The 26,317-nt window shown below is 41.3% G+C and overlaps 2 protein-coding genes and 1 pseudogene across 4 annotated transcripts in view; 2 read left to right on the forward strand and 1 right to left on the reverse strand.

Moving 5' to 3' along the window:
* The first annotated feature begins 991 nt into the window (after positions 1-991).
* Positions 992-1,377, forward strand: LOC309351192 (small nuclear ribonucleoprotein F pseudogene; annotated as a pseudogene). The gene has a single exon. The product of its transcript is annotated as a small nuclear ribonucleoprotein F pseudogene (transcript).
* Positions 1,378-5,435: 4,058 nt separating this feature from the next.
* Positions 5,436-21,106, forward strand: CSRP2 (cysteine and glycine rich protein 2). Its single transcript, XM_081878597.1, has 6 exons — positions 5,436-5,589; positions 14,048-14,166; positions 16,793-16,961; positions 18,401-18,530; positions 18,875-18,968; positions 19,404-21,106. Exons 2-6 carry the CDS (start codon positions 14,055-14,057, stop codon positions 19,478-19,480), a joined length of 582 nt encoding a protein of 193 aa, XP_081734723.1. The 5' UTR covers positions 5,436-5,589; positions 14,048-14,054; the 3' UTR covers positions 19,481-21,106.
* Positions 21,107-23,857: 2,751 nt separating this feature from the next.
* The window catches only part of ZDHHC17 (zDHHC palmitoyltransferase 17), a 48,803-nt gene continuing 46,343 nt past the window's right edge, over positions 23,858-26,317 (reverse strand). For both annotated transcript variants that reach the window (XM_081878588.1, XM_081878587.1), the window contains exon 17: positions 23,858-25,101. In XM_081878588.1, coding sequence (XP_081734714.1) covers positions 24,963-25,101 — 139 coding nt within the window. In that variant the 3' untranslated portion in view covers positions 23,858-24,962. The remainder of the gene's footprint in view (positions 25,102-26,317) is intronic.

The following is a 26,317-nucleotide window of genomic DNA, read 5'->3' on the forward strand; positions in this document are numbered from 1 at the left end:
ACCCATCTGGCTGGGTTTCCCCAGCCACTCTGGGCGGCTTCCAACAAAATATTAAAAATACATTAAAACATCAGTCATTAAAAACTTCCCTAAACAGGGCTGCCTTCAGATGTCTTCTAAAAGTCAGATAGTTGTTTATTTCATTGACACCTGATGGGAAGGTGTTCCACAGGACAGGCGCCACTGCCAAGAAGGCCCTCTGCCTGGTTCCCTGTAACTTCGCTTCTTGCAGTGAGGGAACTGCCAGAAGAACCTCAGCGCTGGACCTCAGTGTCCGGGCTGAACGATGGGGGTGGACATGCTCCTTTTTAATGTTTGATGTTTTTATATATCCTGTAAGCCACCCAGAGTGGCTGGGGAAACCCAGCCAGATGTGCAGGGTATAAATAATAAAATTCATTCATCCCACATTTTTAAAAATGCATTTCCCCATCACTTTCAACAAAGTGGGTTTGTTGCACTAGGATTTCAGAGACCTTTAATAAACGTCAACCATACTCACCTAAAGTTCCAGCATGTGCTTGAATACCTTCCACAAAACAGTCACACCCTGGAGACTCCCCCACTCAAAAGGTTATTCATCACTGTTTTAGCAAACAGAATTCTTCATAGTACAATATTAAAATGATATAATAAAACAAGCTCAACTTTTTAGAGAAATACCTTGTCCTAAATTATATTCCCTATTGTGAATGATTACTGGAGATATTGAAATTCTGTGGAGCAGGTTCCTTCAAGGGAGCTTGTGTTGGGCTAAGCTATTTAAAGAGTTCCACCCAGGGTACTCAGATCTTTAATTTAATAACCTCCTGATTTTGCTGTGCTTATCACATTCAGGTGCCATGATAGCATCTGTACCTGCGGTCTGCACGACACATTGTTTCTCTAATTGCATTTAGGATTACATATAAATTGCATGCTGCTCTCACCTTCTTACATATACCTACTAGCATCTCAAGTGGAGTTTAAACTACGGGCAATTTTTTTTTTTTTTTTAGAGCTTTGGCGGGCACATGTGCTGCCTGCCAGTAATTTTTTTGTTGCCGCAGCCGCCCTTAGGTTGGTCTGGTTGCTATGAGTCTGCCTCTCAATCCAAAGCCCTTCCTAAATGGGCTGACTGGGAAGCCAGTGATGGTGAAGCTGAAGTGGGGGATGGAATACAAAGGCTACCTCGTCTCCGTCAATGGCTACACGAACATGCAGCTTGCAAATACAGAAGAATATATTGATGGTGCATTATCTGGACACCTTGGTGAAGTTCTGATAAGGTGCAATAATGTCCTTTATATAAGGGGTGTGGAAGAAGAAGAAAAAGAAGATGGAGAAATGAGAGAATAACTATTTTGGGGAAAACGTTGTTGTTTTTGTTTTTTAACTGTTGTCCGGTTTTGTTTGCTTGCTTTTTAAAGGTTTCGTCAAGCAACATTTTTTATGGCCCAAAAAATAAACATTGTCATTGAAGAAAAATTACCACTATGGAAGAAAAATAAACACACTATTTCTGACAGTTAAAACAAACAAACAAACAAAACCTACGGGCAAATTTTTTTAAAAAAGAATTTAAAAAAGATCTCATCTCTCTAAACATGCTTCCTAAGTTGCTGAAATATTTTTTCTTTAACTTTGTACTCAATACATTTAAGCAGCTCTGTTCTTCATGAGGATGTAAGTTTTATTAGCGACAGAATTACTCACCTTTTAAGACTGTTATTTAGCCCAGTCTACTGGCCAGTCTTCTTTTGTCACATTTAGTATTTTACTGTACTCTGTGTGATGGATGCTAGGATATAAAGAGTACCATATTAATTGAAACAAGTTTGTAAATCAACCTGGAGAACTCCGGAGCCGATAACAGATTTGAAATTACTCCAATACATATAATTGCCTTGTTTTTAACAAGGTTGTGTCCATGCTAGAGACCTTTAGTTACCACTAAGACATTGCCTTTTCGTAGTCACCTAGATGTGGAATTAAAACAGAGGTTCTTCACAGCACTGTCCCAGAATTTAGAGGCTTTTATGATGTTTAATTGCCATGGCCTTGGCCTTAAACTGAGAGTAGGAGTAGGAGACCGCTGAGCCTAGAGCTGTGGTGATACCAGCTGAGGAACTTGACTTAGGGCTGCAGTTGCACCAAACAGAGCCTGGAGCACACCAAGCTGGTGGTCACAAAAAGGCAAGTGATTCTGCTCCTCTCTCCTTTGCTAGATGGTTGGGGTAACTTTCAGTGGCTGTGTGTTCACTATAGCTTTAGAAGCATATTTAAAAAACACATTACTTCCCTCAAATGATTATTTGCACTGTAGTTAAGGGTTGCTTGGAATTGTAACTCTGTGAAGGGTAAACTACAGTGCCCAGAATTATTATTTTTTGGGGGGTGGGGAATGTGCTTTAAAGGTACAGTACAGTGTGTACATGGCCAGAAACTCATCATCCTACGAAAATGGGTCTATTCTGCAAAATTCCGCAATGGAAGTGGGCAGGCCAGCAACAGTTGCTCCTAGGTAGGAAACCAAAGAGGCTGCAGGTATAAATTTACCAGGGTTCTTGATATTTTCATCTTTCCACAGAAGGACAAGTGATGTGAATTTTACCCTGACTTGAGATTTATACTCAAATACTACCATTAATTTTGCACATGTCCCATAAATGTATCACGGATAGGAAACAAAACAGCTTCTTCAGCAGCTTCCCAAGTGCATAGAACACACACACACACACACACAAATAATTTAGAGTGAAAAGCATATTAGTGTTCATCCTTATTATCCATATGCCTTTTATACACCAATCCATTTATTGTTTATATAAATGTGATTACTTTGGTCTCTGCAATTCAACTCCCCCCCCCCCAATAAATAATAATCCTTCACTTAGAGCAATTACATTTTTGTATGAAAATACTTACCTTCAACGGAAGATAATAGTTTTCTATTGCGGCATTATTCAGAAGTTATGCCTGTGTGACAAAATAAAACAAAAAGAGCTTTGTGTTTAGAAATACTCAGCTGATACAAAGACTGATCCTCAAAAGTTCTGTTGGCACCACCCTCTACAGACTGAATTAGGGCTTTTTAGTATATGAAGAAGATAAGTCTAGCTGCAGGGCGGCTAGTCTTACTGTGTGTGGCACGGGAGGAGGAGTAACATTCCTGATCTAATTCTTTTTAATCAATTAATTCTTAAATTAATTTGCTGCTGTGCAAAGACCCAGCCTACATAGAAATTTCAAAAAGAAAATATTCACAAAATGGTAGGACATTGTTCTTTGGGAAAGGACAACAATATTTATCTTTATGTTTTAATAATAATAATAATAATAATAATAATAATAATAATAATAATTTATTATTTATACCCCACCCATCTGGCTGAGTCTCCCCAGCCACTCTGGGCGACTGGGGATGAGCACTCCTCAACTTGGATATTACAACTAGGGAAATTCAACCTCTAAACTACAGGTGGGGAACAGCCCGTGGCCCACCGGGCCTCTCCATTTGGCTTGCATGGCCATTTTGACCAAACCATACCTACCTGCCCTAAACCTGACATATGCTATCAGGTGTGGGGCAGGTAAGGGCCTGGCTTGGTTGAAAGGGTCTTTGCAGACCCTACTTCCTAAGTGCTGATTGTTGGGCACTTTGGAAAGCACTGTGCTTGGAGCTGCAGAGCACTTCTCAAACATCTGACAACCAGCTGGTTGTGAGGTGCTTTGGAAGCGCTGTGCTTGAAGAAGAAGAGTTTGGATTTGATATCCCGCTTTATCACTACCTGAAGGAGTCTCAAAGCGGCTAACATTCTCCTTTCCCTTCCTCCCCCACAACGAACACTCTGTGAGGTGAGTGGGGCTGAGACACTTCAGAGAAGTGTGACTGGTCCAAGGTCACCCAGCAGCTGCATGTGGAGGAGCGGAGATGCGAACCCGGTTCCCCAGATTATGAGTCCACCGCTCTTAACCACTACATCACACTGGCATTTCCCAAGCACAGGGTTTGTAAAGCCCACCACTTCTGGTGGATCCAGTTATTGGTCCACATCCACCTTGCCCCGGAATATATACTTCAGTCAGCAGTAGCTCTCTGGCGTGTAAGGTTTTTTCTCTGTCTCCCAAATCTTGCTTTTCAGAACGGGTGCTAGACTCTAAAGAAACCTTTTCCAACCTGGTGCCATCCAGATTTTGAACTGTGGTCAAGCTGGCAGGGGGTGAGGGAAGTTATAGTCCAAAACGTTTAGAGGGCACAAGCATAAAGAATACTGCGGCTCAGTAGAGAATCCACTTTGCCTGCAGAAGATTCCAGGTTCAATCCCAAGCATCTCCACAGGACTAAGAGAGAAGTCAGAGAGCTGCTGCCAGTCAGTGTAGGCGAAGCTGGCCCAACGGGACAATGGTCTGTCTTGGCATAAGCCATAAGGCATCTTCCTAGGTCTCATCTAGTTACATTTGTTTTGCAATTCAGCTGTCACACAAGTCACTCTGAGAGCGTTATGTTTTAAGGCAGCGTACAAATATTGTAAATATACAGTAATAAGAACAGCACAGTGCTTGCCACAATGGCCAACCAGGTCCCTTCAGGAAGGCCACAAGCAGGGCTCAGAAGGCAATATATTGCTCCTGCTGTCACTTGCTTGTCCCCAAGAAACACATTTGACTCCTCTTCTGATATTTGAGTAGAAGGGTACCTCCATAATTTTGAGACACTTGACGGATGTCAGATGAAGGAAGAACATTTTTGTCTGTATTAATGATCAGTGGTGTAGCGTGGGGGGTGCAGGGGGGGGGGCGGCCGCACCGGGCGCAACATCTGGGGGTTAGGGTTAGGGGGCGCAAATCCACAGGTTAAGGCGCGCAAATTACTTGCCTTGCCCCGGGTGCTGACAACCCACGCTACGCCACTGTTAATGATTTTACTTTTTAGGCTGTAAGCCGTACCAAAGAAAAAAGACATTCCAAACTGAGCCACAAATTCAAATCTTTATTTCCAGCGGGCAGTCAACACTCAACTAGAGAAGAGAGCGTTATTTTCCTTGTCCAGCAGGGAAAACATCCCCTACCACAAATTCCGACTACTAGACACAATACACTTTTTTAATATAGAGAAGTCTGGATCGTCAGGAAAGGCTCTACTTTGGAAAGCAATGCATGTCGAGCTTCCTCAGCCCTCCCCTTCAAGTATGTACTGTAAAAGGGGAAAACATCCAAGGCCTTCTTCTAATGGGCGGACGGTGCCTGCGGCGGCGCCGCCGCTGGAACGTGTGAACAGTTGAGGGCCGTCAGAACGCGCTCGCGCGCGGGGGCGAGCGAGGGAATGCAGCCCTTTGGGGCGAGGGCGCGCCGAGCTCCTAGGCGCCGGCCGCTTGAACGCGCAGGGCGGGGCCTCGCGGGCCGCGGAAAGAGAAAGGGCGGCCCAGAGGGAAGGGGCTTGCCCGGCTACGCTCCGTCGCAGCACCGCCCCCTTGTGGGACGCTATAAACAGCTGCAAGGGAAACCCGGCTGGCTTCTGCGGGGCGCGCGCTTGTCGCACTTGTGGCGGAGTTGGTGGGGAGCCCTGGGAGAAAGAGCTTCCGAAGCAGCTGGTGGCCGCGCGCCCAGGTAAGACGCGGCGGCGCTTCCTCAGCGGCTGGCTTGATTTTGTTCCCCTTCTGTGTTCGTCCTCCACAGTCTCGCCCTTCTGCACAGGCTGAGCGCTTCGCTTTCCTAGGTTTTTAACGGGGGCGCGGACCACGCTGGGCTGACGCCTCTGGGTTACCTTGTGCCACCTCTTTCGGAGCCGGGCTTCCAAAGCGGCTTGAAATCTCCTGGCAGTGGGCATATCCACGACCCCTGGAGCTGGGACGCCCGGCTGTGTTGCTCCGCGCGCGTGGATGCTCTTCTGCGGGGGGGGGGGGGAGGAAGGAGTATAAATCTCTGCACATGCTCGGAGAAGCGAGTTGGGTTCAGGGTATTCCCGTGTTTTCGTGAGCTCTCTTGGAATGGACGGGTCCTAACCCTAGTCACAGGCAGTTTTATCTTCTCCCTTCTCCTGCCACTTCTCCCCACTTGGCGCGGCCATCGCAGGTGATGGAAGCCGGGTGTTAACCCAGCTGTAAAAAGCTCAAAGCTTTGCATATAGCGCCCAGCAGGGCCCAGTGTTTCTGGAAAGGTGAACGTTTCAGAATTGAACCCATTTTATGGCAGCCTTTTCTTCTGCTCCTTGAGCACCTTTTGGAAAAGTTTCACTGGGAACTTCGGGTGGGGTGAGATAATGAGGTTAAAGGAATTTGTTTAACGCTTGCCTGGAAGCTGCTCTGTTTCCCAGCTCCCTGTGCTCATTTGTAAAGTAACTGCCACTAAGTGGCTTATTGGTGAGAAAGCAGGAAAGCTACTCAGCGCCCTTCTTGTTTCTAAGTGATGCTGCTAAGTCTCGTGATGTGAGCGAGCAGTTTGTCTGGAAACAGTTTCCCTTTAACGTGCATTGGGTAGAGTCTCTTGGGGACATACAGCTATCTATGGATAGTTGGCTGCTATCCTGTTAATAAAGCAGTTCTTAAAAGCTTGTTCAGGTTGGCCCTGCATACTAATCTATAATGGAAGAAACTACTGCTTGTTACGCTGTAGGTATTCTGCTTCATTTATAGATCCTGTTGAACAATCTTTGGGCAGTTTGTTTTTCCAAGTTTGTGAAATGGCTCTTTTAATAGGCATGGATTAATTAGGAAAAGACCAGCTACGTGTCATAAACCCCTTAGTGGAAAGCTAAATGCTGTAGGTAATGGGATTTAGTTGCAAGTCACATGCCCTGACAGCAAGTTCAAGTCACCTGCTTGTTAATTGTCTTGACCCCAAAATTAGCTACTGCCAGGTTGAAGATAGGCTAGTGGCAGGTTTTTAGTCTTCTAAAAATGAGTGTGCAGCTGTTAACATAAGAAGTAGAACAGAATTGCTGCAAAATCCATTTAAAGTAGGTGACTCTGGAGACTTTTTATTCCAGTGTCTGGATATATAGAATTTAGAATGTATAAATGTTTATTGGCTATATGCCATTGTAGTAGTAATCTTGGCCAGTATACGGTATTCTGCTTTTCAAGAAGCCATTTTATGAGAGACAAAATGCATAACTGTCTCCCTCACTGCAAGGATTTGGTAAACTTCATGCAATACCCCTTCTTCCACACTTTTAAACCATTTTCTTTGGGTTCTGTTTGAAATTGTTGTAAGCAGCTCCAAATTGCTTTTTGACTGAAGAGCGGTGGCACAAAATATTATAACAGATAATAATAGATGCAAGAGTTATGGCTTTTGGGTTTATAACCCCATAATTGCTTACGGGGGGGGGGACTCCCCATTTTTTTGCAACAGATTTTTATTTCTTCACCTAGAACAGGTTCTGTCATGAACTGCAAGAGTCAGGAGGATGGAAATGGAAAACTGAATCCCATTGGCCCTTGAAGGTAGTTGCATAATTCCTTGGCTCTGTCATGCCTGATTCTTCAAACTTGTTTAACAGCCTGGATACTATCCTGTAGAACAGTGTAGATTATTTTCTAGCCTAGATTGCCTGCTCTGTGGCTGCTGTTGGATTAGTACTCTTAAAGTTACTCTAACACTTTTAAAGTTTAACAATTAATATATTTACATATTTTGTTTTGTTTTGTTTAAGCGTTTTTACCTTGCCTTCTGTCACACTCAAGGCAGTTTACAATGCAAAATTAGATGCCACAAATTAAAATAACTGAAACACAGACATAGTAGCACCACAATATTGTATGGACAAACAGAATCAAGTGTGTGGGGACTGCTAGAATTACTGAGATCTAGAATCTGTAAGGAGTTAGACAGGGTCATTCTTTTCTAGCACAGCAAATAGTACATCCCTCCAAGCTGGGAGAACTGGCATTGAAATGGTAAATACATAAGACAAATTCATTGAGAATAAAGCTCTCAATGACCATTAGCAATGCTGGTTCCACTTTATGAAATTAGCAATGGAAGCTTCCTCCTTGGCGGGGAAAAATAGTAGCTTCATTCTGAATTGGTATTCCTGAGAATGACAGCATAAAGCGAGGTGTGTTTTTTTAAAAAATGCATCCTGTAATCTTGGTCCTGATCTTGCAGCTGCTACTTATCTTTCTGTTAAATATGCGTGTTAATTGCAGTTGTTCAAGTAAGGTTGCATCTAGTTTAGCCCTGAGAAATGCCAACTTGCTGAAGATCTCCTACTAAACTCTTTGCCAAAGCTGACTTCTTATTCCCAAATCATATGTACTGCTGAATGCAACTGCACTATCAGTCGCTTTCTGCTCACTAGGAATTTCAGAATAGTTCTAGAGTTGTAATCCACAATAGATCTCTTCTGTAGAGAGAGATTTTTCAAATGGAGCAAGTTGTGTTCCAAGATGGACCGCTTGATGGTTTCCGAAGTCTCTCCTGCAAGTGGTTCGTGAGTGCTGCCTTCTTGTAGACTTGTATTATTATTTAGTTAATTTTCTGTACCAACCCTCATCTGAGAATCATAGGGTGGTTTACAATACAAAAACACAAAAATATAAAACATACTGACAAACAGAAATAATACCCGCCCAGTTTAAAAAGCCATAGGTTGCTTAATTAGCCAAAGACTGGAGAGAAGTAGAATGCTTTTGCCTGGCACCTAAAAATATGTAACTAAGGTACCAGGCAAGCCTCCCTGGGGAGAGCATTCCACAAATGGGAAACCGTTGCAAGAAGGGGAGATTGGCAATTGGCTAGTAATTAGATTTTCCAAACTGAGGGAGGGTTTTTTGAGGACTGCTTTTACCACTGCCTCCTTCAAGCAGGCATGGGCCCCCTGTCTCACCAGGAAGCATTAATAATCTCCTTGGCCTAGTCAGCTGTCTCCTCCCTACTAGTTTTTATCAGCCAAGAGGCTGACTGATCCCAAGCACCTTATCCATCCTTACTGAAACTCATCCAACATAACCAAACTAGACAGTGCTCTGGTGGACACCTCTTGAGATTCACCTGTTGTAACATTGGAGTCAAGGTCCAGGCTGACGCAAGTGATTTTATCCTTAAAATGCTTTGCAAACAAGTGACAGTGAACTACCATCTGTTCTACCACCTCCTTCAGACCAGACTGTAAAAGACCCCATACTATCTGGAAAAGCTCTGGTGGACGGCATAGTTTGCTACCTTCACTGCAACTAAGTAGGTTTGATGTTGAGTCCACACCAGTGTTAGATTGCATTCGACTGGAGTTTTCCTCCATCTGTGTTCAAGCTATCTTCCAGCTTGTCTCATTGCATGAAGCTCTGGAGTATACTAAGGAGCCAAAGCAGGAGAAGTTGCTCAGGAGTGATCATGTCAACAGCCCGAGCCATTCAAATGTACCAGAGATCAGCCAGCACTCTGACAGGAGTGCAAATCATAGCAGCCAGAAAATTCCCAGAGCTGTCTGGAAACCCATTGGTCAGCCTCTGAAGGGTGGACCATCCCATTAGGCCTATGCAGAAGGGAAAAGGTGCTGGAAGCCTAAATCTCAACAGGAAGTGATGTGACCATGACAAGGGATTGTGATATCAATAGCACCCTCTTTCTGCCCAGCAGAGAAAACAAGGTCCAGAGTGTTGCCTGCTACATGCAGTGGCCAATGGCATGTTGGGACAGCCCCATGGTCATCATGGCAGCCACCCTAGAGTCAGTCACCTTGGCATGGATGTTGAAGTCCTCCAAAACTAGCAGTCTGGGAGTCCTCAACATCGCCTCTGAGACCAGTTCTGTCAGTTCAGGCAGGGAGACTGCTAGGCAGTGAGGTAGGTGGCATTATTGAATACTGCTTGACAGTTGTATCAAAGCACTGTATTGTTAGGGAAAGGATTTGAAGAATGGTAGCTTAGAACTCTACGCTGCAGAGCACAATTGGCTCCACATCATGTAAAGGTTTAATGCAGTGTTCTTAAATACGTTATGGGCATGCCATTACTAGCTGAGGGCACATCAGAAGTGGAAACAATTACTATAGTAAACCAAATCTGGATGTATATTAAGCACATTCATCTTGAATATAAAGCCCAAGTACAGATATTGGTGTTAATAATGAATGTTGACCACGTGCCCTCAGCTGCTTATTAGAAGTCAACTCTCCTGACATCTGTTGATAAAATCAGTTCAATGTCATTATTTCCTCTTCTGTACCAAAATGAGTATTTACATTAGCGCAGACATATTGTATGGCAGTTGTGCAGTTCTGAGAGGCTGCATCAGTGCATCAAATGATGTTACACTTGCAACATGTGCTTATATGCATGCAAATATAAATGCAAAAGTTTCCCAGTGCAATCTTGTTCTGATGACTTGCTCTGTTTGTGGAATGAAAAAGCAGGGCCAGCCTACTCATGGAGAATCGTTTTTATGGGATAGAGAAATAGCCAGACCAGGCAGTTGCCATTTCTTTGCTATTTCTGGGTCCATTACTGTTACTATTATTGTACACGTTTGTACACCACTTTATGGCATAAAACCATTGAAGCAACGTATAGGGTAAAATACAGAATAAAATACAGAAGCACAACAAAACCAATTCAACAAACTCTTAAAAAGAACATTTCATGAAAACAGAGAATTGATCTTTCATAAATAACTGGGTGACACCTCAAGGAAAGCTTTCCTAAACAAAAAATGTATTCAGTAGGTGCCTAAATATCAGAATGCTATGTGCCTGTCTGATTGTGGCAGAAAAATGAATCCTGAGAGTTGGGGCTAAAAATCCAGTGCAGACTAATGGAACCTCTGTGTCAGACATATGGTATTCTCAGCAGTATCCTATCTGAGGAGCACAGTTGCTGGGCGGGAGTGTCTTGGGCAAGACGATGCCTTAGATATTCTCGCCTCAAGTTTAGGGCACTAAATAGTAAAAACAAGACCTTGAATTGTGCCTGGTAGCATTTTGGCAGCTAGTGCAGCTCCTTCAGCAGAGGATCTGTGATGTTGATGGGGTACCCCAGTCTAGCTGCTGCATTCTTCACCAGCTGCAGCTTCCAGGTTTAGTCCAAGTGAAGCCCCACGTAGAACACATAGCAATAATCCAGTCTTGAGGTTACCAGTGCCAAGGTGAATTCCTTAGAGTATGTGGTCTTTAAAGTGGAAGGAAATGAACTTATACATACACATTAAAGTTGGTTGCCAACAAAGGAACAATAGAACCCCAGTTAAAATTAAGTTCCTAGTGGGTTTACTCTTTAGGAGATGCTATAAAGTGGGAAGGAATCTTATACTGCAAAGTTCTGGAGAAAGGAATGCAGCTTATATCCATCTTAGGGTCCTGTTTGCTATGATTGATATCAGCTGCTACATAGTAGTGCAGCCAAACCTTTGGATAAATGTAATATAATCCTGACATTTTAGATTCCAGTGGTGCCAAGAATGACAAAATAACAGTATATGTCATAAGTAACAGTTCCAACCTCATCTTGACCATTATATACTGTAATGCCAAATCCTGGAAAAGCAGTATTAAACTCTTGAGGACTCTTAAAGGGATGTGCTAAGTAGTTAAAATTAATGTTGCTACCTAAAATGGAGCTACTAGGGTCATGCAGAAGAAGACTTGTAATTGCTGGGTAGGGAATGCACTAAAATGTCCTGATCTGGATTAATCATTAATCTTCTTTTCCTACATTCCAAGAATGGTTTACTCTAGACAATGGTCACTTAACTGTGCAGCTTTGCTTTGTAAGATTTTCTGGGTCACTCTCTCCATAACAACTAAGCTGAACTTGGGTTCAAGCTATCTGAAAAAGCTAATAGAACAGCAATGATTTATAGAAAGGTTCTTTTATTTGTACACTTAAAGGAGTTGGCTGCTGTTGTTTTTCACTGTTTATCCAAAATCATTAGGAGTTGGGCCAGGTTCACAATGTGACCCAACCCAACATACACACAGAACTGTGTTAGAGCAACCTTGTCTGCAAGGCACAGCTCCAGTATTTCCGCTACACAATATGTGTTCTTGAAGCATCAGCATCAACAGAAGTGGTTGCAGTTGCTATTTCATCTGTGAACTTCTGTCTTGCATTGTCTGGTTTGTCCAAAGGGCTATTTATTGATGGGTGACTCAGCAAAAAGAGCTGTTAGATAAGGATGTGTGGATAGATATCATTATTTTCTGGTGACTGGAATGATGTGCCCCTTGAAGCTTTACTAACTGAGAGGTTAATTTGAGAAAAGGCAATTTTAACCAGTTAGTTGTTAAAGTTGTGAAGGACAAAATGGTGTCATTAACATGATTAAATAAAATAAGATTCGTAATAGAAAATGATATTATAACAGACCTCACAATCAGCTTCAAAATCTAGTACAGTCATACCTTGGATCCCAAACGCCTTGCAACTTGGAACATTTTGGTTTCCGAATGCCGCAAACCCGGAAGTGAGTGCACTGGTTTGAGAACGTTCTTTGGAACCCGAATGTCTGACGCAGCTTACGCGGCTTCCAATTGAGTGCAGGAAGCTCCTGCAGCCAGTCAGAAGCTGCGCCTTGGTTGTTGAACGTTTTCAGAAGTTCAATAGACTTCCAGAACAGATTTGGTTCGACAACCAAGGTACGACTGTAGTAAGTGAAATTGAAAAACTTTCCATTCCAAAAATAAGGCCTATGGAAGACAGGCAAACAAGATTGCCTTATCAGTGGCTCAGAGGGAGTTTAGCTTCATTGAGTATCAATAGTTTGAGGCCAGGATATCTTGGGGGCAATTGCTGCTTCCAATGTGGACTTCACTTGACTTAGACTCTTCTAGTTGTCTTTCTCACCTACTAGACAAATGTTCAGTGGGACAGATGTTTTCTCTGCCCCACATCGCCCCCGCTAAGCAAGCAGAAACTGTGTTTCAACAGGCATATTAAAAGATTTTTAAAAGCACCTTTTATTAGTTTTCCCTTGTTTGTTCTTGGGCTGTGTGTTAAAATGGAAAACAAAGGTCACCTTTTTGCCACATGGAGATGTTCCATTTACCAATTTTAAAAGTTTGGATACACCTTTCTAAGCAAATACCCACTCCAGGCAGCTTACAGTATTTTAAAATATTTGTTTTCCTTTTTACACTTTCTTGTTGTGTGCTAACCCTCACTGGAGGATAGAAACTGGCTTTGTGTTTTTGAGGCATTTCTCTCAAAACTAATCTGTGTACTTGGTCAGTAGAGTTTAATAACGTTCCTTGCACCTTTCCACCCCAAAATATATTTTCTTTTGAGCCTTCAGGGTCTGCTTATGGTTCCAGCTTGAATCCTTCTCTCTTCTATGGAAGAGGGGAGTTGTGGAGAGTTTGCTGATGCTGGATTAGGGAGACAGCACCAGAGACATTTAGGAGAATGAGCCATTTGCTATTGTCCCTTGCACCCCTCCAGTGGGGTATGGTGCTGCACATGTTCACTTCCTCTGCTGATGGGAAAATAGGTGTGAGAGAGAACATGCACTGGGGCATGCTGTTTCTGGTTCCAGTTGTGTGAATGAGGGTGAGGTTACTCCCCTGCTTTCTGAGCATGATGGAGTTGCCTGGAACAATTGCTGCACTCCAGTGGATACTCCCAACTCTGCTTTCATCACATTGCTATAATCATTCTCTTACACGGAGTATCTATGGAATGCTCTTACGATGTTGTAAGAAATCTATGCATGACAAATGATTTGTTCCCTTAAACCTAGTATGAAGGCTTTACTGTTTGAGAAATGTATGAAAACTTACCTCAGCCTGCAGTTACTCCAGGCTGTAACTCCCAACTCTCTCCCCCTCCTTCCCCCCAGCAGCAAGATATCTATGACAAAAGTGTCTCTCACTAAATGTAAACGAATTGTGAAAAAGACTCTTAGGAATTGAAAATGGAGACGATAGACGTACCCTTCCCTGTTCCTTTGTTTTGTAACACACACAAAAATCCTTAATAAAACTTAAAACAAAAATTGATGGGAGTGGAAGTTGGAGGGAAAAATTAAGATTGTTCTAGAAAAGTTATTGTTATTTTCTACAAATGTTAGCAAAGCTCCTGCTGTGGAAACACAACCTTTACCTTGTTGCTAATTGCTACCATCTCTTTTGCAGACTCAAAATGCCAAACTGGGGAGGTGGCAACAAGTGTGGGGCCTGTGGCAGAACAGTGTACCATGCAGAAGAAGTACAATGTGATGGGAGAAGCTTCCACAGATGCTGCTTTCTTTGTAGTAAGTACTCTTTTCAGTTGAAACAGTGAATGGGCAGTGCAAGTAGTGAGCAGCAGGACCATAATTTTTGCTATTCAGATCCAAAGACAGACATCTTATGGCCTCAAGGAACAAAGAGTGTAAAATACCAAGCACTATCTATGCTGCCTTGAGCAATCTTGAGTTCCTTTCTTCCCAGGATGACTCGAGAGGACTGTATCTTCACCAGAGGAATGCAGTAGTCTTTGTCAGGAGAGCATTTTCAGACACAGCATGACCACCACAGGAAGTGGACCTACTTGCATGTCTCATATAACTGAGGACATAAACAATGAGAAGCGGCTCTAGCTGTTCTTTGGAAGAGAAGTGGACCAGCTCTGTCTAGTACTGAGAGTATTAAAAGGACTGGAATTAGCGGGATTCAAGACTGAGCTATATCACCATCTTTACAAATGAAAGGCTTAGGTCAGTGGTCGGCAGGTTATGGTCCTCCAGATGTGTGGGGGCTGCAACTTCTATTGGCCTCAGCAAGCATGGTCAATGGAGTTGTAGTCTCAGAACATCTGGAGGGCCACAAGTTCCCCATGCCTGGTTTAGGTTTTCACTTTGCTACACGTTGGTCTCTTCAAATCAAAGCCACCATTTCAGTTGGCTCTGAGCTGAATTTATATTCTAAGATTAAGCATGCTAACAAAATACCAAGTTTAATCCATAAAAATGCCTGTTTCACACTGTAAGTTGTTCCAGCAGTTTACATTTTAAAGATCATTTTGTGAGAATTCATTAGTTGGCTCTCTTCCTCATCCATACCAAATAAGTTAATTGAATGATCTGGTTGATTTTCTATTTCAGCACAGTGGAGCCAAAATTCTGTTGGGCTTTGGCACAGGAGGCTGTTGATTGTCTTAAATGAGCAGAGTCTATGCGATTATGTTTCAGGCCAACAGCTTATTGAAGAATTGCATTTTTGTACTAAAAAGCATGTTCATTAGATACTAAGCAAAAGATTGCATCAAATAACTGCTTTGTGATGCAGCTGCCACAAAGAAGAGCAATATTGTTGTGACATTAAATGTGGATTGTAGTTTACCCAAGCTCATGTCATGAAATTAGTAAGAGCAACAAGCAATTTGGGTGGGGGAGGCAGGCCAGGAATTTTCAGTAGCTGCACTTCAGGAAAAGCAGGGCAGTTGATAACAGCTGTCAAACCTCATGGTAGCAAGAAAGTCAATGAGCTAAGCAGCAAAGCTGGGAAGGTAACAGAATAAGCTCAAACTATTTGCAGTTTAGGTTCAGGATTGCTTCTTCCTGTTTAGGCTTAGACATGGAAAATATGAAGGAATAAGTTTCTGAGGATGCATAAAGAACTCAGCTGTGAAAGAATTGGTTATCTCATTTGGCCTCTACAAATCTGGGATTAAAGGCGAGAGCCCTCCTAGTCAGAAGGCATGACAACATTTTTCATGAAACTAAACAGTGTCTTGTGAGATAATAATGGAACACATTGTACACTACACAATTCGACTACAGGAGTCAAAACCCAAAGTGTGGCACTGCTCTGCTTCAAAAGGAAGCAAAAATGCACCCAATAGAATCTAGTTCTGCAGTGTAGCTTGACTCGCATTTGATGTGGAATAGTGATGAGACATGAGCATAAATGCATTTCTATCTTCGTAACCTTTACAATGCTAGTTAAAAGGTGGGTACTGTATTTTCATTGGGTGTGAGGAATGGCTAGTGCTGGTGTCAAGCCTCTGTGTTGTGATCTTGACTGCCACTCCCCTGTGGCTGCAGCGTGCAAAAAATTATAGAGTGGAGATGCATTTGTGCACCTATTGTTACGTCACATTTTCTCCTGATACAGACCATTAAATGCAAAAGCTCTTGCAGTCTTATGGATCAATATATATATTTTTCTTACTAGGTGAGTTCTGAACCACCTGTTTCTGGTGATATGCAAAAATAATACTCAATTTTGAAGTCGTAGTGGTGTTAACTAAAGCATGTTGCCCTGAAGTAAACTTCTTGAATGTGAATGGTGGAGAGCACATGGACTGTTGTGCTGAGTGCTCATATAGAACTGCCCATATTTTCTCATTAACAGAGAAATTCTGGCCTCATTCCCAGGAAACAGAACAAGCAACTTAAAGCTGTAAAAGCAGAAATAGGTTACTAATGGTATTTCAGGACATGGGTTTAAGTTGGGTCAGCATTCCCAGTAAGTCTCAAATGGAGTACCCGTAGAAGGTGCACTAATTATTATTTTTAGTGCCTCTAGTTATGGATACTTTGTAAAGTAAAAATGGGAACTGTTGCATAATTAAACATGTTGTGTGGTTTTAAAAAAGCAAGAGGGAAAATTGCTGGCCTCAGTTCCTGGCTTCTTTTGCAGCCTTGTTAATTAAACTGCATCAAGCTTCCATTCTGTAAATGTCACAATTAAGAATGGGAAAGGAGGGACAAGTCCCTCAGTAGAGCAAAATATAACCCAGCAATTCAAAAACATTCCCCTCTTTTCATTTTCCAGTAGTCCGCTAAGTTTTAAGAACTACCAGAGGCACTTTCCCCCCCTGGCACTTAATGTTCCTTTCTGTTAATAAATAGGCATCCGTTTTTTGAAGAAGCAAATTCTTTCTTTCTTTTCCAGTGGTCTGCCGGAAAAACTTAGACAGCACAACAGTAGCCATCCATGACGAAGAGGTCTACTGCAAATCATGCTATGGAAAGAAGTATGGTCCAAAAGGCTATGGCTATGGCCAAGGAGCAGGCACTCTTAATATGGACAGAGGGGAGAGGCTGGGCATCAAGCATGACAAGTAAGTATAACTTGCATTCTACTTGAGCTACTTGTAACTGCAGCTGGCAGTGTGACCCTACATGAAACAGCCTGCAGCCATGCTTTTGTCATGTCTGTATTATGTATTGTCCCTAAGCAATGGTGGAATGGTAAAGTTCACTCTGATTATATAACTAAGCCTTCGTTATTAGCAGCTGTCCAGGGAACAAACATCTCTGGAAATGAGTCAACCCTGGTTTGCTCTCTGTGTGTAATAGTGATTCAGTTTTCTCAGAAAGCTGATTATTATGGAAGTGACGCAGCTAGGCTCTGTTGGCAAGTGTTTTATAATTAAGGGTCCACCTCTTAAATCATGTTATGTTACTTTAGAATCTCATGAATATCCAGCCTAATATATATATAATGGGGTAAACCAATGCCTAATTCACATGTGACACCAAACCATGGTTTGGGCACAATGAGAATTGTGCTTGCGTGCACTTCCTCTTCTCTTTATGCACTCGGCTTCAGTTGCTTCCTCTTGAATCAAAACCAGTTCACATTGGCTTGTGCAGCAGCAGCAGCAGTTATGGCTTCCAGTAAGCCAGGAGCATTGGGGGCGGGTAGTAATTGCGAGCAAGGCTTGGTATTTCATTTGAACAGTCTCAACATGTTGGATGCTGAGCAGTTCCTTCTGTTCAAATGAAGGCTTCAAAGCCTTGATATTATGCCTCAGATGAATTTATAGTTCTCAAGGCTATAGAGCGCCTTCACTGTAAAATGAAAAGCCATGATGTAGTCCACCATAACCTCATTGATTGTAGTAGGATTTTCAGGGCCCTCTAAATGGATAAGAATACTTGGCTGGTGAGGGCACCTCCCCAAATGACAGGGGATTTGTTTTAAAGACAAACAAGCCACAAGGCAAAAAGAAACTCAGATCTGTAGAACGGCTGCATTTTAAAGAATACAGGAAATACTGTGGCAGTCTTCAGACACAAATGAGGCTGTATTGATGTGGGCTTTTGATAAAAGTTGTTTTTATAAATTCCAGTAAACTTTAGAGCAAAAATCCTGATGTGAGGCAGTCTTAAATAAGTACATTTTAAGCAGTGCATATTTGTAAACCTAGCCATTGTTCAAACTAAGGGATAATTTGCGAACATGGCTGCCTTTAAAAACCTTTCATATTACAGGTGCAAATTGAGGGGAAATCATTACAACAGCATTGTGAGAGTTCAGTGAATCAGCATAGAGAAGTATAATTATGGGCTAGTATGCATCCAAACCAGGTTATTGGTTTGTGGTGTTTCCCCCCTGTTGTTTTTATTATGTATTTTGTGTTTTTATTTTGTATTTTTATGTTGTGAACCATCCTTTGATCTATGGATTAAGGGCAGGACACAAATTTAATAATAATAAATAATGGATTCCACTGAAATTGGATATTCACACTAGGGCACCTTTACTTTATTTTAGTGCACCTTCTCACCGACCTACAACAAGTCCAAATACTTCAAAGTTTGCCCAAAAATTTGGAGGAGCAGAGAAATGTTCCAGGTGTGGTGATTCTGTGTATGCAGCAGAGAAAGTAATAGGAGCTGGAAAGGTAAGGTGGCATATTGTTGCAGAGACCTTGCCAAGCAACACTGACATTTTTCAGATTCATTAATTGTAGATAAACTTGGCTTGTTAAGGGTGGGGTAGCTTGCTCTCTTACACGAGGTGAGCAAGTAAATCTCTTTGAGGAGGAAGAGATTTGCAGTCTTGAGACAGTGGCCAGCTGAATCCAGTTTCTCAAACATTTGTACTTAAGTGCTTTTTACTAATAGATCAAGCTCATATGAATAGCAAGATAACTCTAAGAAGACAACTTTTTTTGAAAATAGATTTGGAATTTTTTTAATGGTGCAATACAGAAGCCTAAAATAAATGTGCTCTCTTTCTATCTAGCCTTGGCACAAAAACTGCTTTCGCTGTGCCAAGTGTGGGAAAAGTCTTGAATCAACAACTCTGACAGAGAAGGACGGTGAAATCTATTGCAAAGGTAAGAGGTTAAGGCAAAGGGCATAAAAATTGCTTGTTCCGGTGAAGAGTCGTATGGTTTGATTCCAGGAAGGGGTGGTCAACAGGTCAAAGGAATGTATTCTGCAACTGTTCTTTAAGTGGATAAATATTTTCTCAATTTAAGTGATATTTGGAGAATAATGAAGGTATCAGGTTTTCAACTAAGGAAGTAATCTTAAATCATTGCTGTGGATGGTGTAGGGACAACTATTTTACACCAGCCAAAAGGATTTGTATAGCAGTTTCCTTCTTTCAGAAGTGACAGCTCTTTAGGTATAAGGAATAGTTTTGCCCTGGAAAACAATAGAAAATCATTTTTTAAAATGTTCTGTAAATCTGCTTGAGTACCCGATTTTATTATTTCACCAAAACAACTGCTAGAATTGAACTGATAGTCTACTATTTATCCTTGCAGGTTGTTATGCGAAGAACTTTGGCCCCAAAGGATTTGGCTATGGGCAGGGAGCTGGTGCTCTGGTTCACGCTCAATGATTCGTTAGTGCCATTGCACTGAAATGGTTCTATAGTTACAACTTAAATGCCACTAATTACTGTGAAACTGATAACTAGTGTCCTATGCCGTTGCTTGTCTTAAAGTATTGCATTTTCTCAAGCCTTAAAAGCACACTTTTTACATGCACTGTCAATTGGGTTCAGTAAATCTTTTTTTGCTTATAAGATTAGTGTGTTGAAAGGCCCCCTGGAGAAAATTGTTCTGTTTCTACTGCCTACAGATCTGCATCTATATATTGCTTTGGCTGCAACATTTGAAGCATGGTACAAGTTGCTTGCTGCCTAAACAAGCACTTCATCAGGTAATGGGAAGACTGGGAGTAAAAAGCATGTTAATCCATTATAGCCAAGTCTGTCATTGTAGATTTGCAGTAGCCCTGCTCAGGCATTAACCTTCCCAATTATGCTGCTTGGTCTTGCCTACTCCACGTTGGAGAAGTAACTTCTAAAACAGGAACCCGCTCTACTCATGGAGTCCATGATTTAGAATCCTGGTGTTACTCCACTAAGTATAGCAAGTTCCCTTCTAGAGAATGATTGGATAATGGCTGAGTTAAGGCCAGTAAGCTGACAACCACCCATCCCTTGCTCTGCCCCTTTTGCAGTTTTATAGGGCATGAACACCCGAACAGGGCTTGTGCAAATGGCCATCATAGCACTATGTTAACTGTCCATCTCAGTAGTTTCACAGGCAACAGATGTGAGGTACCTTGATGTCAGAAAGGCAGCAACTTCTAAAAATGCAACTGAGGTATCTTCTGCAGTAGATCTCTGCTCTGGCTATTCTAATTCATGGTATCCTAAAGAGAGATTTGGGGAGGAAACCATGGCTTGACTCACAAGGAAGTTCCCTTCCCTACTCCTATTTCAGCTGCACATGCCGTTTGGGAAGATGTTGGATGGAGCACAGGGGGAACTCTATGAACTCAAGTTTACTATAAGATACAAGTCTATGATAAATACTGCAGTTATTAGAACATTAAGAGTCTGGAGTAACTTCTAGAAAGCCTCAAATCTTGTTATTACTCTTTGAATACTGTTGTTCTGAATTGCTTGTAGAGTTAGCCCTACAACTATTGCTGCTCTATCCATAATTGGCCAGGGTTATGACATTTTGGAATATACACAGTAACAAAAATGTCATTTGTGATTCAGACTTCTGCAAAGGGACCAGTACTTCCAACCAATTACTAGGGTATCTTCAAGATTGTGGATGAGGCAGGGGAAGAAGCAGACAGGACAGTAACTAGAAAGCGTAGGGAAACTAAAGTTTCACTTGTTAAACAGTTTATTCTTGTGTTATATAGACAAACCATTTTTGTCAGATTTTATTCATTTGGTAACTTGTTCCCATATCCCTATTCCATAGTAGACTTCACTACAGAGATTTTAGATATCTAAGTATATATGAACTATGGGCTTTGCTATTTTTGCAGTATGAACTGGGATAATGGACATTTTATTTCAAGCCAAGATGCTATTTTGCTTTTGTTAATCATGCGAGTTTGCTTGGTATGCTTATGTACATGTGGGTCATTTTGAAATTTTTGAAGCAAGGACAAAGTATGCATGTCTTAACAATAAATGGTTAGGCTGCCAAAGAAATGACTTCATATCTCCTTTCAACGTCATCTGTGTTCACAGCACAATTCTGAACAAGGATCCCAAATCAGAGTACTAATTATTCTTTAACTCTGTGTTCCTACAACCATATAATTAACAAATCGAGGCCAAGGGCATATACAATAAGAGCAAGAAATGCTTATGCAATAACAACACTTAAAGCTATTTTCACTACTTAACCAGTCACTTTGGCCAAACTGCATCTACCTGACAAACTAGAGCTCTGCTGTTCCCAATCTAAGCACCACAGTAAGTGTTACTATTCTTTCATAGCAAAAAGCAGCTCTGTCACCCACCTCAGAAATTCTTCTTTTGCCTCCCCAGCTTTCAGTTCAGGCTGGGGGTGCAAAAGAAGAGACACGGCTTTAACTTTGAATCACCTCTTCTCCCCGTGATATCAGGTGGGTGCAGTGCAGGGCCTGGACCAGTTCTTGATTCAACTAGCCCACCCCTCCTGTAGAGCATAATTGCTATTAAAGCCTTCCTGCATGATCTTGGCTCTCAAAGGCTGGAGGGCAGGTGGGAGAGGGAAAGTACAAAGTTGGTTTAAGAATAACTTGTGGATCAGAGCTCCCCAAACTGTTTCTCTCAACATGTTAAGTGTGTAGGTGTGTCGCATGAATGCTCCCTGCACTTCTCCAGAGGCTGGAAAACCGAAGGACTGTGTGGTGAAATGATGCATGTCTACAAAGTGTCACCAACATGCAAAGTTTAACTCCAGTGCTGAAAAAAAATGCTCCGCTAGTCTACTTACTGAGGTAGCAATGGGCTCTTTGGAGTAACCTCCTAATTAGCAGAAAAGGAGCCGATCTCCTAAGAAGAGTAAGTTCCTGAGTGTTCTGAGCAGGAGAACAAGAAACTCTTACTGAAGTAAAGACAAATGCTAGCATCTAGGAGACAAGTATTTATTTGATTAATAACTTACAAAAAAATGACAATTTTAATTTATGTAAGGAGTGCTATTTTTATTAAACATTTTACAGATTTTGTTCACCATGTAATACATCAACATTTTGACAGTAGTAAAATAATGCTTGGCACAGTTATAAATAAGGTAAATTAAAAAAATACTCAGTTTTAAACAATGATGCTCTTATGCATATTACCTGTTAAAACAACTTAGGAGAGCATTGAGAAACTTAAAACCTGCAAAAAGAAAATAGCTTATCTAGGGCAGAAACAAATTTTTCATTTGCTTGTTCTGAATAGATCAATGAATATCTATCCAGTATATTTGGATTGCTTTCATGCAGCCCTCTAGAATGGTGTGGTCTGCTGCAATAAATAACAGAGTTCTTGGTAGAAAAAAATGCTGCATAGATACTCCCCCCCCCCAAAAAAAAACCTGCCAGAATTCAGGAAAAAAACGTTCAGTATTTCAGACTACTAGAATTATTCTAGCTGCCTCAGATGTAGAACCTTCTTCTGGGCAATTCTAACTCCATTATATTTTCTTTTTGCAGCACAGAGTTAAGCAAAATTTACACCCAAGTATTTTGGCTCAACTGAAGTAGGATTTATTTTCACTATCAAGGACACAATTATTTGTACAAGGAATCCATATGGTGCACATTACTGTAACTTGCAAAAGAAATATAGATGTATGTTACACAGATTTTTCTGGAGCTATGAAATATATTTAGCAAATAGATTAAGTAGGGCTTTCAACATCAAATGAGATTCTGCAGAGCTACACTTTCTCCAAAAGGGAGTCAACTCCATGTAATGTAAAATAAGAAATAGATGGCTCTGCTCAAACATGTTCAGCTTGAAACTAAAGTTTACAACTAGTGTTGTAAGAATAATATATTCTTATTATAGTTCTAAGTTGTATCTGACAAGATGGCACAGGCCTCTTTTGCCATCCCTGCACCCAACTTCATTCTCTTTCCCTCAAAAATAGTGTGTCAAAGACAAGGTTGAATTTTTCCAGTATTAAACATTCACGTACACTAATGTTGCACTTCTGTAAATCTTGGTATCTGGTACTTGCAAACTATGCACACCTGGTGATCAAAGAAACGGCTAGAGGGAAAATGCCTACTTGAAAATGCTGAACATCAACTATTTACAGTTTCACTGCTCCTCTTACTAAGGCAAGGGGCGGGAATACCACTAGATTGCTTTAATACCTGTAATCTGCATATTACAGGAAATGCTAGTTTTGCCAAGCATCAAACATGCAGTGAAGTTGCAGGGTACAGTGCCTATTAACAGCAATATTGATCATTACTAACAAGCCCATTAGATACCTTCCTACATTTTTGGTTGGATAAAATGAAATGAGCAGCTTTTAAATATACTAACACACACACGCACGCACACTCACAAAGAGAAAACTATTTGATAAATTATGTATATACAGATAAACATTCTTTACACTGGTCTCGATCATCTGTATTAAGGTCCCCTCCCCAAATCCCCCTCACAGGATTCTCGAACCACTATGTTGCTACAGCACTTAAAAAGAGAACTTAACCGATTTTTCGAGTCTCTCTGTAAACAATAGTTAAGGAAGCAGTGAATAATTCACAAGGAATATATAAAAATGCTGTAACATAAAATCAGTGCATCACATTCAACAACATAAAACTCTTCTGGAATGCAACTTCATACCACTCCTTACCTTTCAAATATATCTGGTTCTGGTAACTTTGAGACAAACAAAGTTAAGGGTGTTTTCCCACTTGCCATTACCATATTCTTCAAGAAGCCATGTAATGTTTTTTCCCCACTTAAATCTGCTACAAAGGAATTATAACTTTCTTTAGCTTGAATTCCATCATTTTATGTAACGCAAAAGAGTTACTTGTTAATCAGTTTTTACTTCTCCAGCAGCCACATTCAATTTAACTGCAGTCATATCCTTCCCCGCTCCCCTATTACTGAGAGTTGGCCCTTTCACTCTTTGGTTCCACCTACAGGACTTCGCACATCCTCCAATGACTGTAGACTACATCATGCAGAACTGTACCTACTACTTAGGTACCAGCATTTCACTGACTGCATATATTATACGTTTTTATTTAGTTTTTGCAGATTATTATGCTATATTTTGTTTTGTGGTCTAATTTTCAAAAGTCGTATCATGCACCTAAATAGGGCTTTATACTGGACGAGATGTAATTTTGTGCAACTTCACCCACCCTCCCCAAATATACATCTTCACACAAGGCTTATTACGAGTAATTCAATATATCGGAAACAAGACAGCTTTAACTGCCAACAGCCATTACATTTACGTAACAGTTTTGTGACTAATATCCTTCTGCGTCCTGCTTCCAACAACTTCACACTTTATGGTGGATTCCCAATAAGACCACATGATTCTTCGGAGTACTGAATGCACATTTTCAATGCAGATAATACTATAGCAAATCTGTACAAAAATTCCATTACAGGAAATATAATACATTGATCTCAAAGTCTGGCTGCTTTGTAAAATTTGACTTTAATTCCAATGAAATTGTTCAAATTATGAAATAAATATTTCATGTTCAGCACAGCATGACTTTAGTATGTTTGTATTTTAACAATCTCATGCTCCATTGTGAAAGCAGTTAAAAGGAAATAAAATGGCGTGAATATGTCTTTGTGAATCATTCCCACGGTAAGGACAGTTAAAATCCTTTTCTCATCTTCCTCCTCATTGTCAGGATTGGCAGTTTATTCTGTCCTTTGATTACATCTGTTAATAAAACTGATGTAGAGAAGGTACCATTAGATTCACTGTTAGCTCTATTCATAGCATGCTACTGTTCAAGGGATGTGGATTTGAGAGAAACAAATTTTCAGGCACCACTCAGATACGATATGCTCACAGGTTTGGAGGTGGGTGTTACACTAGCTGGTAGCCACTTCCAGTTGTTTGGTCATATTCTATTGTATACTGCCTTGTCCAGTCCACAATAACAGGACGAAAAAGACCGCAGCATCTGAATTCAAAGAAGTCTATAATGTTTCTTATGCATCCATGGCTAAAAAATACAAACAAAAATGGTGACATAAATATATGTTAGTCCAGCAAGTGCAACAATGTTAGTCATCATTAAGGAGGACTCCCCCCCCCCCGCCCCAATACATATAACTGTGCTTGTTGATATTTACAGAAACATTCACTGCTACCGAGGAGTGAAAAGCGTCAGCTATCAACCAAGAAGCCACACAGGGTTGTAAACTCTCAATAGGAAGCTTTAGGAAAGCTATGATTTCTTGGCTTCAGTTTATCTGCCCCCTTTATAATGGGGATAATACTTCTGACCTAGTGTATTGGGTTTGGGGAAGGACTGGTTACATAGCACATGTGAGATATTACAAATACCCATTTAAATTGGCTAGAACTGAGTGAATTCATGGTTCTGATGGAACACAATTCACATATCTAATGTGGTTGCGGAGCCTGGCCGCTCCCACAAATGAGGGTATGATCACTATTTCATCAGATATTCTATAAGTCTCTGGATGCTGCTTTCAACAGCTCTGGATATGGTCATGTTCCCCCTAAAACAGCTTTCCAAACTTTTTATGTTGGTGACACACTTTTTAGACATGCATTATTTTGCGACACAGTAATTCAGTTTTATTAGCAAACTGGAGGTTAAACTAACCCATTTCCCCAGCAGGAGTGTAGGGAGTGTTTGCATGGCACACCTACACACTGCAGCTGACACACTAATGGGTCATGACACATGGTTTGGAAAGCTCTGCCCTAAAAGTTCAGGTCTGTGGTTTGCGGGTTCTCATGGATCAATTACTATCGCCAGAGACAAAAGTGGTCTCAATGGCTTGAGTGCCTTTATAGCTTTGTCTGATGGCCCACTCCTTATGGATAATCCGGCTTCAGTGGCTTCCTCCTTGGTAACCTCATTTAGACAACTACTGGAAAACTCTTATATGTAGAGCTGCCTTTGAAGACAGTCCAGAAACTGCAGCCTGTGCAACCAGACTGCTGATTAGACTTTTACTTTTTGATGTTATCAAATTGCTGCTGTTTGATCATACTACTGGTACCATTAATTCCAAAGGAAGAAAGATACACAAGAGGAAGAATAAGGCAGGGTGAACGGGACAAAGAGGTTTGGGGAAAGAAGAAAATGTAGGAGTCTTTGTCAATTATTAATGGGGTCATAGAGAAGAGAAAATGGGACCAAATTAGGGAAAGAGAAAGCAGATGTCTGTGTACTCTGAAGTTAT

This window comes from Podarcis erhardii (assembly GCF_964252035.2).
Source record: "Podarcis erhardii genome assembly, chromosome: 10".
NCBI lineage: Eukaryota > Metazoa > Chordata > Lepidosauria > Squamata > Lacertidae > Podarcis > Podarcis erhardii.